Below are 15,089 nucleotides of genomic sequence, written 5' to 3'. Positions count from 1 at the left end.
GAAGGTTGTTAATTATTGACTAAAACTGTTTTATAGATAGAGGTCTATTCAGATTAGCTATTTCTCTTTTGACTTTTGGTAGGTTGTGTCTTTCAGGAAATTGACCCATTTCAACTAGGTTATCAAATTGTAAGCATGGAGTTGTTCATAATATTTCCTTATTCTCTTTTTAATATCCATAGGCTCAGAAGTGATGGTTCCTCTTATACCTAATAATAGCAGTTTTGTCTTTTCTCTTTTTTCCTTAGTTAACCTGGCTAGAGATTTATCAACTTTATTGATCTTTTCTAAGAACCAACTTTTGGTTTCATTGATTTTGTCTCTTTATTTCTTATTTCAGTTTTATTGCTTTCTGCTCAGATTTTTATTATGTCTTTTCCTTTAGTTAGTTTGGACTTAATTTTTTTCTTCTTATCCTGTTTCCCAAAGGAGAAGCTTAGATTATTGATTTCAGTTCTTTCTTCTTTTCTGATAATTCTTTTAATGCTATAAATTTCCCTTTAAGCACTGCTTTCACTGTATCTCACAATTTTGATTAATTGTATTTGCATTTTCATTAATTCAAAATATTTTTTAAGTTGAGACTACGTCTATGACTCATGTGTTATTTAGAAGTGTGTAGTTTACTTGCCAAATAATTTGGAGTTTTCCAATTATCTTTCTATTACTGATTTCTGTTTCATTGTGGTTTGAAAGAATATGTCCTATAAGCTCTATTTTTAAAAGTCTAGATTATGGTTTATGGCCCTAAGTATGGTCTATGTTGGTCAGTGTTCTCATGTTGAATGAGATATTTTATAGTTGTCAAATAGATTCAGTTGATGGATGATACTGTTCAGTTCAACTATATCCTTGCTTGTTTTCTGCTTGCTGGATCTGTCCATTATGATAGAGGGATATTGAAGTCTCCAACTATGATAGTAGATTTATTTATTTCTTCTTGAGCCCCATTACTTTTTGGCTCATGCATTTTGAGACTCCTTTGTTAGGCACATGCACATTAAAGATCATTGTCTCCTTGGATAATTGACCCCTTTGTCATTATGTAATGCTCTTCTTTATCCCTAATATTTTCTTTTCTCTGAAATCTCTTCTGTTTGAAACTAATATTGCTTCTCCAGCTTTCTTTTGATTAGTTAGCATGGTATATCTTTCTCTGTCCCTTTACTTATAATCTATGTATATCTTTATATATTTAAGGTGGGCTTGTAGACAACATACAGTTGGATCTTGTTTTTTAGGTGCATTCTGACCTTCTTTGTCTTTTAATTGGTGTAGTAAACCATTGATGTTTAAAGTGATTGTTGATATTTGTTGTTCAGTCACTCAGTCGTGCCTGACTCTGCACATGGACTCCATGGACTCCAGCACACCAGGCTTCCCTGTCCTTCACCATCTCCCTGAGCTTGCTCAAATTCATGTGCATTGAGTCGGTGATGCCATCCAACTATCTTGTCCTCTGTCATCCCTTCTCCTCTTGCCTTCAGTCTTTCCCAGCATCAGGGTCTTTTCTAATGAGTCAGCTCTTCGCATCAGGTGGCCAAAGTATTGGAGCTTCAACTTCAGCATCAGTCCTTCCAGTGAATATTCAGTATTGATTTCATTTAGGATTGCCTAGTTTGATCTCCTTGCAGTCCAAGGGACTCTCAAGAGTCTTCTCCAACACCACAGTTCAAAAACACAAATTCTTTGGCACTCAACCTTCTTTATGGTCCAATTCTCACATCCATATATGACTACTGGAAAAAACATAGCTTTGACTATACGGGTCTTTGTTGGCAAAGTAATGTCTCTGCTTTTTAACATGCTATATAGGTTTGTCATAGCTTTTCTTCCAAGGAGCAAGTGTCTTTCAATTTCCTGGCTGCAGTCACCATCTGCATTGATTTTGGAGCTCAAGAAAATAAAGTCTGGCACTGTTTCCATTATTTCCCCATCTGTTTGCCATGAAGTGATGGGACTGGATGCCATGATCTTAGTTTTTTGAATGTTGAATTTTAAGCCAGCTTTTTCCCTCCCTACTCCTCCTATTTTTAGTAGCATTATTTTCACTTTTAATGCTTATGTGTTACTATTCTGTCCACATCTTATCCTTATTTTATTCTGTTATCTAGAATTAAATCTTTGAAAGGCCCACCTCAGTTATTTTAATAAAGTTTTTCCAATAATTTCTTGGTTGGATGAAACTCATCCACTATAGATTCCTCAGTATGGGCTTCATGAGCAAAGCATTTTCTGAGTTCATATAAGTTTATAACAGTTTTTTGGTAGACTTGATACATGAAGGATAGTTTTGCTGGATAAAAATTTTGCCTCACACTTTGTTTCCTTGAGTTTTTCTAAATACTCTAACCTTGCCTTGATTTTTTTTATTGTTCTCGAGAAGTATGATGCTAGCTTAATTCATCATCATTAAAAGTCATTTGATATTTTTGTCTACAATCTCTGAGAATTTCCTTTTCTCTGCCTTTAATGTCAAGTAGTTTTATTAGGAGATATATATATATATATATATATATAATATATATATAACAGAATTGGTTATTCTGTTCAGATTTTTCCAGACATAGTATGAGCCCTTTAATATGTAGATTTAATTTTTCTCTTATTTCCAGACAGTTTTCTTGGATTATAATTTTAAATATTCTATCCAGTACTTTTTTCCTTTCAGCCCCTTCAGTTATATATAGGTTGGCATTTCTTTGCTGGTCTTTTTCTTTTCATTCCATTTCATGTGATAATTTTTCCATGAAAATGAGAGATTAGACTGAGAAAGACAAGAATGATTGGTTACTTGCACCTACATTTTTAATTTTTTAATTATATTGCCTACTTAGTTATATAAAGTATATTTTCATCTGTTGTGTTTGCCTTTGGAACTTTGAACAAAAGTTGTCATTTGATGGGAAAATACACATCTGCATAAATTAAGTGTTAGTCATGTCCAACTCTTTGTGACCCCATGGACTGTAGCCCACCAGGCTCCTCTGTCTATGGGATTCACCAGGCAAGAATACTGGAGTGGGTAGCCGTTTCCTTCTCCGGGGGGGATATTCCTGACCCAGTGATTGAACCTGGGTTTCCTGCATTGCAGATGGATATTTTACCATCTGAGCCACCAGGGAAGCCCCCCCGCATAAGTTAAATCTATTTAAATGTAATGTACTCACTCTAACTTCAGGAAATTAGACAAGATTTGAAACTTTCCGGGGGGGTCATGGCTTTTTCTGTGATTTATTTTATTTTGATTGACTTTTCTGTCACTTTGTTAATGGGGAATATTTATTCTACCCTAGACAAGATAGTCAAGAATAGAAGGAATTCCCTCAAGGATGAGAATAAGCAGACTAACACTCAGAAGAGGAAGTACCAGGACTTCCTGGATATTGTCCTTTCTGCTCAGGTAAGCCTTTCAAATTCTGAGCCTACTCATATATCTAATTAATTGTGTGGGTAGTTAGAAGAGAGGGAGGAGGGAAGACAAAAAACAAAATCTTTCAAATTCTAAGCCTGCTTATGTATCTAGTTAATTGTGTGGGTAGTTAGATGAGTGGGAGGAGGGAAGACAAAAGCAAAATTGATCAACTAAATTTAACAGTACTTTTGAATTGATGGTTGGTGCTGCATAGTTTGAGATTAAAAACTGAATTCTACAATTCTGTCACTAGAGGGAGTCAGATAAGACTAAATTTTTTACAAATTCAGCAGGATTTGGTGATTATCATAAAGATACATGGTAGTTCAGGGAAACACAGGAAAGTGAATCAGATTGAGCTGATAAAACAATGAAGAAGAGATGCTGAAAAGTCTGGATAAATCTGACAAAATGATTGCAGGAACTTATTGCAGGGGCCTGCTTTTCTTATCTGTCTTTGGTTCTCCTTTATGCCCTGGGCAAAGCATGACTCAACTATATATTTGTTAAACTGCATAAAAATGAAAACTCTTATTTGATAGCTAGTTTTTCCCTCTAAAACCATTGTTTTGATTGGGGCTTCAAACATCTGTAAACTGACACTGCATAAAAGTATCTCTACTATTCTTTCTAGGCTGAAAATGATAGCTTCACAGATGCAGACCTATGGTCCGAGGTGAACACATTCATGTTGGCAGGGCATGACTCTGTATCAGCAGGCATTTCCTGGCTCCTCTACCACCTAGCTCTGTACCCTGAGCATCAGGAGAAATGCCGGGAGGAGATCAGAGCCATCCTGGGGGATGGGTCTTCCATTACCTGGTAAGATCTGCATCTATAAACATTTCCTCCTTGTTTTCCTCCTGGGATTTTGCTTTATTCTTTCCTCTTGGTGATCATAGTGTTTAATATGCATACACACACACACACACACACACACATATATATGAGTAGAAGAGGCAGGCTACTATTGTTCTCTTTTTCTAGAAGGCCCCAAATTATCCCTTTCTCTTTTACACTCATCCGTAATTTTCTATTTCATTGTTTTTTTAGTCAGTGTGTGTGTAAAAGGTCCTATTTCTTTCTTTCACTCAGGCCCTGGCGCTTTGGAAATGGGGATATGATCTCCCTAGATTTGCATCCACAGCTTGAATGGTAGGACTCCAGTGAGGCTGTGCTTCTGAAAGACCTGAGTGAATATCTGTGTTTCTAAGCCTCATGGAGACGTTCTTTCCCATCCCCTTGTTCACTTCTCAGGATGGACTTTGGACTTAGAACAAAATAATAAACATACTCAGTCCACATGTGTTAAACTCAAGTACAGTGTGTACCACTGAAGTGCTGAAAGTGAAACTGAAAGTCGCTCAGTCATGTCCTGCTCTTTGCGACCCCATGGACTATACAGTCTATAGAATTCTCCAGCCCAGAATACTGGAGTGGGTAGCTGTTCTCTTCTCCAGGGGTTCTTCCCAGCCTAGGGATTGAACTCAGGTCTCCCACATTGCAGGCAGATTCTTTACCAGCTGAGCTACTAGGGAAGCTTTAAGTACTGAGCCACTATAAAAAGGTGCCAGATTTGATGTGGGTTCTGCCCTCAATGAGTTCATACTCTAGTACAGAAGACTGGTCCCCATATATATATATTTTTTTTTAATTTTTAAAAATATTTATTTATTTATTTTTGGCTACGCTAGGTCTTCTTTGCTATTCATGGACTTTCTGTAGAAGCAGGCAGGGGCTACTCTTCATTGTGCTGTGCTGACTTCGGAAGTTGCTGCTCCCAGGCTCTAGAGTACTGGCTCAGTCGTTGTGATGCACATGGGCTTATGAAAACTTCCATATCCATGGCATATGGAATCTTCCTGAACCAGGGATCAAACCCGTGTCCCCTGCATTGGCAGGCAGATGCTCATCCACAGCACCGCCAGGGAGGTCTGATCCCCATATAGTTGATTGCAATATAACATAGTGAGGGTAAAGAGAGAGATACACATTAGTGGCCACAGAGATTTAGCATGGAAGGCCCAGGAAGACTTATTGGGAGATCTGACACTTAAGCTGCCTCTTACAGGATGGGTAGGAGTTAGTCAGGTGGAAAACTTCAACTCCATTTGGCTAGACTTTGAGCACATCTTTCTGTTAGTGAAGCCCAGGTTATAGATGTGCTCCTCAGATACATTGTTTGCAAGGAAAACGCAGCCATTGTATTTGTTTTGTTGGTCAAAGAAAGAGATGCTAACAACCCAGCCCAGTGACTAGAGGGAAAATACCATGTTTCAAATGTAAAAGTCAGCTCAATTAGAACATTTGTAAAGGAAAATATGAATTTATATAGGTATAACAGAGCCGAAGAATTGATGCTTTTGAACTGTGGTGTTGGAGAAGACTCTTGAGAGTCCCGTGGGCTGCAAGGAGATCCAACCAGTCCATCCTAAAGGAGATCAGTCCTGGGTGTTCATTGGAAGGACTGATGTTGAAGCTGAAACTCCAGTACTTTGGCCACCTGATGCGAAGAGCTGACTCATTTGAAAAGACGCTGATGCTGGAAAAGATTGAGGGCAGGAGGAGAAGGGGATGACAGAGGATGAGATGGTTGGATGGCATCACCGACTCGATGGACATGGGTTTGGGTGGACTCCGGGAGTTGGTGATGGACAGGAAGGCCTGGTGTTCTGCAGTTCATGGGGTCACAGAGTCAGACACGACTGAGCAACTGAACTGAACTGAAGCAGAGATCTTACTTTTTATAACAAAACACTAGTCATTTCCTACGATAAGTCAAAGGTCTAATCTATATAGCACTAGATGCAGTGTTGACTAGTAAGTTTTTATTCATTCACTGAATTTAGAGACAGTGTATATCACCTCCCACACCAATATTAATCAGATATTTTAACTTCAATTAGGGTACATGTATATACACAATTCAAATATTGACTTTTCTTATTCCTGTTTGGCCCATGTGAAATGTCAAAACTATAAGGAAATCTTTGCCAGGTGATAAAACACGCTCTAGAGGATCTCTTTGCTACTATTTATGTTAATGAGAGAAATGGCAATCATATTATAGAGAATAAAAAATGGCCTTTCATTACATTTAATGAAATTTGTACAGAACAGTCCCCAAATTTATAATTCTAATAAAACCACACCACAAAGAGCAAATTTCTGAAAAAGTTAGAAAGTTGTTCAACATCTCCATTTGCTTCCTTGTCAATCTATTTCTGCATTGGGTTAAAAGGCCTCTCATCTTTTTGCACCAGGGCTGAGATAGACAGCATTATTTTTCTTAAGTATGAAAAGTGCTAGGCTAAGCAGAATTCCTCTTCTTATAATGAGCTTGAGGAGGAAAGAGTTCAAAATTAAAATTTCACATTAACGAATGGCCAAAGCCTGCTAAATAATCAGAAAGACAAATAAAAATACCTGAAGCAAAAAGACCAAATGTATGCTGTCATTTTACTGAACCAACCTGACTATCTATGATCAAATAAAAACTTTACTCTTCTCCCGCTGATACTTCAAACTTGTGTGGGCAAGTACTTTTCATCACTGGGGTGAAACTCTGAGTGAATCTCATAGTGTTCCCATCCATTTAAATCACAAGAGCAGTCTCATTTCAATAATTAAGCTGTCTGGTCCAGTGTAATAATAAAAACTTCAAATTGTTATCCACTTGGAGCATCTCCATCTATTCCAATTCAGTACTTCTCTGGGTCTGGAAGCCAGAGGTGGGTGAAGCAGTTGTCAGTTCAGTTCAGTTCAGTTCAGTTACTCAGTCATGTCCGACTCTTTGTGACCCCATGGACTGCAGCACACCAGGCCTCCCTGTCCATCACCAGTTCCCAGAACTCGCTCAAACTCATGTCCACTGAGTCAATGATGCCATCCAACCATCTGTCGTCCACTTTTCCTCCTGCCTTCCATCTTTCCCAGCATCAGGGTCTTTTCCAATGAATCAGTTCTTCGCATCAGGTGGCCAGAATAATGGAGTTTCAGCTTCAGCATCAGTCCTTCCAATGAATATTCAGGACTGATTTTCTTTAGGATGGGCTGGTTGAATCTGCTTGCAGTCCAAGGGACTCTTAAGAGTCTTCTCCAATATCATAGTTCAAAAGCGTCAATTCTTCAGCACTCAGCTTTGTTTATAGTCCAACTCTCACATCCATACATGACTACTGGAAAAACCATAGCTTTGACTAGACGGACCTTTGTTGGCAAAGTAATGTCCCTGCTTTTTAATATGCTGTCTCGGTTGATCATAACTTTTCTTCCAAGAAGCAAGCATCTTTTAATTTCATGGCTGCAGTCACCCTCTACAGTGGGGGGGTTGTTGTTGGCTTCTGCTTACCAACCCTTCCAGAAATGGTCCCAGGAGGGAGAGAGGATGAGGAGAGAGGCAACTGGTACTGTTGCCATCTTGCCCTTTAAACTTGGTGCTTCCTTTTACTCTCAGTGAGGTTTTTGGAGATTCTCTCACTGGGACTTTATGATGATGATTCACGGGGCAATGAAATTCTTGTCCTTAGAGTGTCCTTCAAGCTGGTTCAGAAGCTGTCCTTCTTGCTGGTTCATGGGCCCATAGGACTCACTGTAGGCTTCTTGCTTTGTCCCTGCTCCTTTCCCTGCCTCTCTGTCTGTTGTGAGTCATGGTCTTTCCTACTAGTTCTGTTCTTCCCAGCCTCTAAGGAGCACATGTCAGAACATCTTCTTTAATCCCCTCTTTGCTAAACATGAAGGGAACCCCCTCTCCAGCATTCTCCACAGCACGCCAGCATTCCAGCAGTTCTTTGGAAGGATCTTTTTTCCCCTCTCAAAACTTGGAGGCCTCCTTTCTTCATTCCTTAGCCATTCCTTGATTTATATGATGAGCTAAATATTGCAAAACGTTTTCAGGAATCTTCTCAGCAAATCCTTTACCAGTAGTTTAGTGCTTCCCTTTATTATGAGGATATTTGGGATTTTTTCAAGTAGAGTTAATTTATAATGTTGTGTTAGTTTCTGGTGTACAACAAAGTGACTGCACTTTTTAATATTCTTCCCCTCACTTAACCCCTGTGGTAACCATAACTTTGTTTACTTTGATGGTGCTAGTGGTAAAGAACCCACCTGCCAGTGTAGGAGAGGTAAAGAGACGCAGGTTTGATCCCTGTGTCAGGAAGATGCCCTGGAGATGGGCACAGCAACCAACTCCAGTGTTCTTGCCTGGAGAATCCCTTGGACAGAGGAGCCTTTTGGGTCACAGTCCATAGGGTCGCAAAGAATGGGACACGACTGAAGCGACTTAGCATGCACAATCATAAATTTGTTTTCTTTGACTGTGAGTCTGTTTCTGCTTTGCAAATAAGTTCATTTATATCATATTTTAAATTTCACATGTAAGTGATATCATATAATATTTGTCTTTCTCTTTCTGACTTATTTCACTTAGCATGATGATCTCTAGATCCATCCATGTTGCTGCAAATGACATTATTTCATTCTTTTTATGACTGAGTAGTATTCCATTGTGTATATATAGCACATCTTCTTTATCCACTCATCTGTTGATGGATATTTAGGTTACTTGCATATCTTGGCCCTTGTAAATAATGCTTCTATGAACATTGGGGTGCACGTATCTTTTCAAATAAGAGTTCTCCAGATATATACCCAGGAGTGAGATTGCAAGAGCGTATGGTAGCTTTGTTTTCAGTTCTTTGAGGAACCTCCATACTGTTGCCACAGTGGCTACACCCGTTTGCATTCCCACCAAAGTGTAAGAGGTTCCCTCCCTTTTCTCCACATTCAAGGTGAGGATGTGTGGCTCCTGTATGGTCCCTTGTCCTCTGGGACCTCAGCTGATCCTGAGGCAGAAAGTATTCCTTTTTAACATTCTGTTACATAAACCAATGGGTAAAAGGACTTTGACCAGGAGCAAAGGTTGAATAGAAAAATATGTCAGTATCTACAAACTGAATATGGAGTCTGAGTTCCCTGTGCTCCCTCTCTTGTACTCACAGGGACCAACTGAGTGAGATGTCATACACCACAATGTGCATTAAGGAGTCACTCCGCTTGGCACCTCCAGCCATGTCCATTTCCAGACAACTCAGCAAGCCCATTACCTTTCCAGATGGACGCTCTTTGCCTGCAGGTCTTTGCATTCTTTTCCTAAGAAGTTTCTAAAGATCACTGAATCCTGGGGACCACAGTGAAAAAGACCAGAGGGATTCTCAACTCTTGGAAGAGTCAAAAGACAAACCTCAGGATAGCTGGCTTAGGGTTGGGCACCTGCTAAGTTCTCAGTGGGTAATACCTTGACCAGATGTGGGTTTCTGAGACTTTTCCAAAGGTATATAGTCATTTGAAGCAAAGCTATGAACAGAACCTATATCACCAGAATCCCAACTCAGGGTTTCTTCCATTATGGGATGTTGTTTCTAAGATAATCCTGGCTTGGCTGCATTTGACACCCAGCAAGACTTCATGGGAGATGAACACTTTTATCTTTATCTAGAAGACCCAAAGAGGGTCTTCGTCTTCATCATCATAGTAATATTACCCTAGTAAGTATGCAGCACTTAAAAGTTTACATAGAGCCTTCAAATAGATTATCTTATCTTTTTCACCTTGGAACACGCTCTTAGCAGATTGCTTATATGTGTTTTGCAGTTTACAGAGCATTTTCAGATACTTTTGGTGTAGCCAAAAACCCACTGGGGGATCCCAAAGTGCATTGAGCAGAGCTAGAACTTGCTCAGAGGTTCCACGTCTGGAGCCCAGTGCTTTTCAGAACAGCACAAGTATCTGAGCAGGGCAAGTGGGAGGCAGAAAGATCACATGAGATACCCTCCACTTAGTCTGCTTCAGTGTTCAATTAACTCTTGCCCTTAGGAACAAGCCAACAGGATTGCTTGTATCAGTACCAACAGCCTGTCACTGTCCCTTTGTTGACAGATCTAGAATTACTTTACCAAAATTATTTCTGATAACCCAATAATCCTCAAATTATCTCACCCCTGTCTTTTTTCCTTTTTTATTTTTTAAATTTTATATATTTTTCTTCTGTCTTTTTTAAAATCCTCATACTACATGAACATTTGCCAAAATTCCCTACTTCCATGTATGACCTGCACCAACAGAAACTTGTCATTGGATCTGCACAGTGGAAGTACAATTCTGTTCCTAACTGTACCTAATCTGTTGTGTCTGGATACTTTATAGTCCATGAATAGATGCACAAACAATTTCTAGGGATAGTGGAAAGCATAAACATAGGCTATCATTTTGACATGATACCAAGAGCGCCTTAAGATAGAATCAGGTATTAAATAGATCATTGATTTGAAAACTAAGGTGCCACCAAACCCCATCTTTTTATGGGTCCTTCACTGCTGGCATCAGCTACAGCCCACAGAACTCTGCCAGGAACTAAGTCTTTCCCTTCAAAAAGAAAAGTGTTACTGAAGAGCAGTACAAAAGGAGCTCACAATTTGCTCTTTTTTCTGCAATCTCTTTTATTTCCTTCCTTTCTCAGGAATGACCGTGGTTCTCAGTATCTGGGGTCTCCACCACAACCCTGACGTCTGGGAAAACCCACAGGTACGACTGTCCCACTCTCCAGATTTCCTTTCAATGCCTTTTATTGGTCAAACCCAACAGGAAACCCCGTGGGTCAGTTTGGAGCCCAGAGCAAGTTGGGAAAGGGAGGAGAAAGGATCTGAAGAGGCAAAAAGAAGGTTTGTAGCATACCTGAGTCTCTTGAAACTCTAAACACAACGTGTGCAGATACTTCCTTTTTTATATGCTGCTAGTTTCAAACCTGTTATGTGTAACGGGAAGTTGGACAACTGATCACGTAGGTCATCTTGGCTTGACTTCTAAGTAGATGCACTTGTACCTTCAAAGTTCAAATACTACTGCCGGCCATGGTATTTCTGCTTTCCTCTTTCATAGTCTGGGTAGCAGACTAATCACCTGGGAGACCAGACAAGGTCAGCAGGTCTAGAGTTGTGCTGTCCAGGGTGGTAGCCATTAACCACATGTGGTGTGGAGCACTTGAAATGTGGCTGGTTAGAACTGAGATGTGCTGGGAAAGTAAAATTTTGCAGCTGTAGTACAAAAAATAGGAAATATTTTCTTGAAGTAATTATGTATATGAATTCATGTTGGAATGATCATATTTTCTGTTAAATAAATTATATTAGAAAATTCATTACCCCTTGTAAAAATGTGGATATCAGAACATTTGAAATTACATATGTGGTGCATGGATATTTCTGTTGATTAGTGCTAAGCAGTAGCTTCAGAAATGTGTTAATGGTGTTTTGGGGATGGTCGTGGGGTTACCCTCTCATTTCAGGTCTTTGACCCCTTGAGGTTCTCCCAGGAAAATAATAAAAGACACTCCCATGCTTACTTACCCTTCTCATCTGGACCAAGGTGAGGACTATTTGAAGTTTTTAAAAACACATAAAAATGTTTACCTGGGAACAGCCTTCTCGCTTCAGCCCCCTAGCTCTATAAGTTCCTTTATGGAAACTTATCTTCTCACCTGACCATGAGATAGATCTTAGTGCCTGTTTGAACCACTGAAAGTGTCAATTAGTTTCATGAAGGACAACACCCTTTGCCATGGCATCCTATACATCCATGGCTCAGAAGGCTAAACAGCAAGGCAAGCTGTTGCTTATGGGTTCAATGCAGGTTCACTCCCAATAAAGATGAGATGATTCTTTTTCAGAAAAACAATTTATTTCATCTTTTATTTCATCTTTATATTAGAATCTTAAATTGTAAGACACGTGATATATGCATCATGATGATTCGATATACACTGTGAGAAGATTCCTTCCCATGTAGCTCATTAACATATTCTTCAGCTTACATACTTGTCCTTTTTTGTGTGTGAGAGGACATTTAAGTTCTTCTTTCTTAGTAAATTTCAGTTCTACAATGCAGTGTATTACCAACTATGGTCATCATGTTTTATTATACATTAGAACTTCATGGCGGTGGCGGGGGTGGGTGGAGGGAGGAACAATTCTGTGAGCAGCTCCAAGTGCCACTTTGTTTTGGAAGGACATCAATTTGAACCTTCCAGCTCACATTCTTACAGGGAACAAGGTAAGTCCAAAGTCCAAAAGTTGGTATGGAATTTCATGTGCAAATGTATTGTTAACACAGGCTTGTTTTTCTAGTATCTTATTAAAGCGTCAGAAGAAGTATCAGTTCTTCAGGTCTCTCTTTTTCTTGGTGTCTGCAGGAACTGCATCGGGCAGAATTTTGCCATAACTGAGATGAAGGTGATTGTTGCCTTGATTCTGCTCCGCTTCCAGATGAGAGTAGAGCCCACCAAGCCTATTGTCTTCATGCCCCATATTTTCATCAAACCCAAGAAGGGGATCTACTTGAACCTGAAGAAACTCCCCTAATGTTAGAGCCTAGGACATGATGATTATATACATTTTGTTTTAAAGTTAAATTTCAGCTCAAGGTCCAGGAAAATAGAGAGCAATCAAAGTATGGTGACCTAGGGTGTCACCTTGATCTGTTTCTGTATGATTCAGAGATTTTGTCATCTTTTCTGTTTGATTCTGGTTATTACTAATGCCAAATATCAAGAATTTTCTAAGTGGCTTCCATATATTTTCTGCTGTTTTAAAATCTCTTGCAGAATTGCACTCATAATAGATGAATGTATGCTCACGGTAAAAGATTTACAACACTAGAAAAGCTATGGAGTAAGAAGTAAAAATCCCATTTCACATAGCCACACCTCCCTGCCCGATCCTACTGCTTTTCCTAAAAACAGAATAGCTTGGGATGCATTCTTTCAGACTTTTTCCTGTACATTTCATATATGCATATGTATGTACGTATTCTTATCTATGGGATCATATCCATATTGTTCTTACTTTTTTCACTCAATAAAAATACATCTCATTTCTAATCATGACTTCATGAAATTCTGTAATGTGAATATACTATAATTTTTTTAGCTCTTTTCCTATTATTGGAGACATTACTTTTAGTTTTCAAAACATGCTTATTGGCCATTTATGTTTATCTGTGTTTTGTTCTCTGTAATGTATATGTCATCTATGTTTATTTTTCCATGAAGTTATCTTTTTCTTATTGATTCATGTAAGTTCTTTACATATTGTGGATAATAATCCTTGATTATAACTTTTATTTGTAATTTTCCCCCATTCTTTTCCTTTTTGAAAACTGTATTTATGGTGTCTTTTATCATATGGGACTTCTAAATTTTCACAAAGTAAGATAGGTAAACTTTTCTTTATGGTCTGTGGAATTTGAGTCTGGGATAAGAAGGTTTTTGTTTGGAATATTATCAAGATATTCTACATAGTTTCCTGATGCTAACAACTCTTGTGAAGCCTGAACAGGAATTTCTTAATGATTTTGAGATTCACCACTTATTTGATGTGTAAGTGCCAAATATTTGATACATATTAGATACTCAGTGGATTAATATACATGGTCCCTGCCTTCATGGAGCTTCTATTCTAAAGTGGAAAATGATACCAAATAGATAAATACAAATTGTATTAATACTGAATGCCATGAAAGAAATGAGTGGTTGAGCTAGACAGTAATCCAGTGGAACTTACTTTTTTTCACCTAAGTATAGTTGATTTACAAAGTGCCAATCTCTGCTATATCAGCTTTACACATATATACATTATTTTTAAAATTCTTTTCCCAGGTTTATCCCAGGAAAATGAAATGAAAGTCGCTCAGGCATGTCCAACTCTTTGTGACCCCATGGACTTCTCCAGTCCATGGAATTCTTCAGGCAAGAATACTGGAGTGGGCAGCCTTTCCCTTCTCCAGGTGATCTTCCCAACCCAGGGGTTGAACCCAGGTCTTCCACATTGCAAGCAGATTCTTTACCAGCCGAGCCACCATGGAAGACCAAGAATACTGGAGTGGGTAGCCTATCCCTTCTCCGGTGGATCTTTCCAACCCAGAAATTGAACCAGGGTCTCCCGCATCTTAGATGAATTCTTTACCAGCTGAGCTACCAGGGATGCCCCTTCAAGCTGTGTAGGGGTGTCATTAAGGGATGGCAGTTAGGTTATCCCAGGAGACAGGATATAATTCCCTGTGCTATACAGTAGGACCTTGTTGTTGATCCATTCTAAATGTAATAGCTTGCATCTACCAAACCCAAACTCTCAGTCCATCTCTCTCCTCCCCTCCCTTCCCCTTGGCAACCACAAGTCTGATTTCTATGTCTGTGAGTCTGTTTCTGTTTAGTAGACAGGCTCATTTATGCCATATTTTAGTTTTCACATATAAGTGATATCATATGGTATTTGCTTTTAAGGGGAATTTACTTTAGATGGGGTTGTCTAGAAAATCTTCTTTGAGAAGGTGGCATACAAGTTGAAACCTGAAAGATGGTAATGGAAGTTAGCCCTCCTTTTCCTCATGTGCCTCGTAGCAGCAAAATTATGGCAAGTAGCTGGACAGTTTAAATAGCCCTGAAACATGAACCCTGACAAGTAAAAGCAAACTAATCTTCCTGACAATATGGGTAGACAGTAAGTGGAAAGAAAGCACTGATCACATCAGTAATAACCCACTCTAACAAGAAGATCCCCAAATAGAGGGACCTAAACCAGATAGAAATTTCTTTCTCTCTCACATTAAAATCTCAGGGAGG

The 15,089-nt window shown here is 39.0% G+C and overlaps 1 protein-coding gene across 1 annotated transcript in view; it reads left to right on the top strand.

The window, feature by feature from the left end:
* The window catches only part of LOC129655492 (cytochrome P450 4X1), a 49,671-nt gene extending 36,372 nt beyond the window's left edge, over positions 1 to 13,299 (top strand). Inside the window, exons 7-12 of the mRNA XM_055585973.1 lie at positions 3,297 to 3,403; positions 4,050 to 4,237; positions 9,418 to 9,551; positions 10,935 to 10,999; positions 11,760 to 11,839; positions 12,663 to 13,299. Coding sequence (XP_055441948.1) covers positions 3,297 to 3,403; positions 4,050 to 4,237; positions 9,418 to 9,551; positions 10,935 to 10,999; positions 11,760 to 11,839; positions 12,663 to 12,831 — 743 coding nt within the window. The 3' untranslated portion in view covers positions 12,832 to 13,299. The remainder of the gene's footprint in view (positions 1 to 3,296; positions 3,404 to 4,049; positions 4,238 to 9,417; positions 9,552 to 10,934; positions 11,000 to 11,759; positions 11,840 to 12,662) is intronic.
* The last annotated feature ends 1,790 nt before the right edge of the window (positions 13,300 to 15,089 follow it).

This window comes from Bubalus kerabau, chromosome 6 (genome assembly GCF_029407905.1).
Source record: "Bubalus kerabau isolate K-KA32 ecotype Philippines breed swamp buffalo chromosome 6, PCC_UOA_SB_1v2, whole genome shotgun sequence".
NCBI lineage: Eukaryota > Metazoa > Chordata > Mammalia > Artiodactyla > Bovidae > Bubalus > Bubalus kerabau.
The sequence above is the reverse complement of the archived record's forward strand: the minus strand, read 5'-3'. Positions and strand labels throughout refer to the sequence as shown.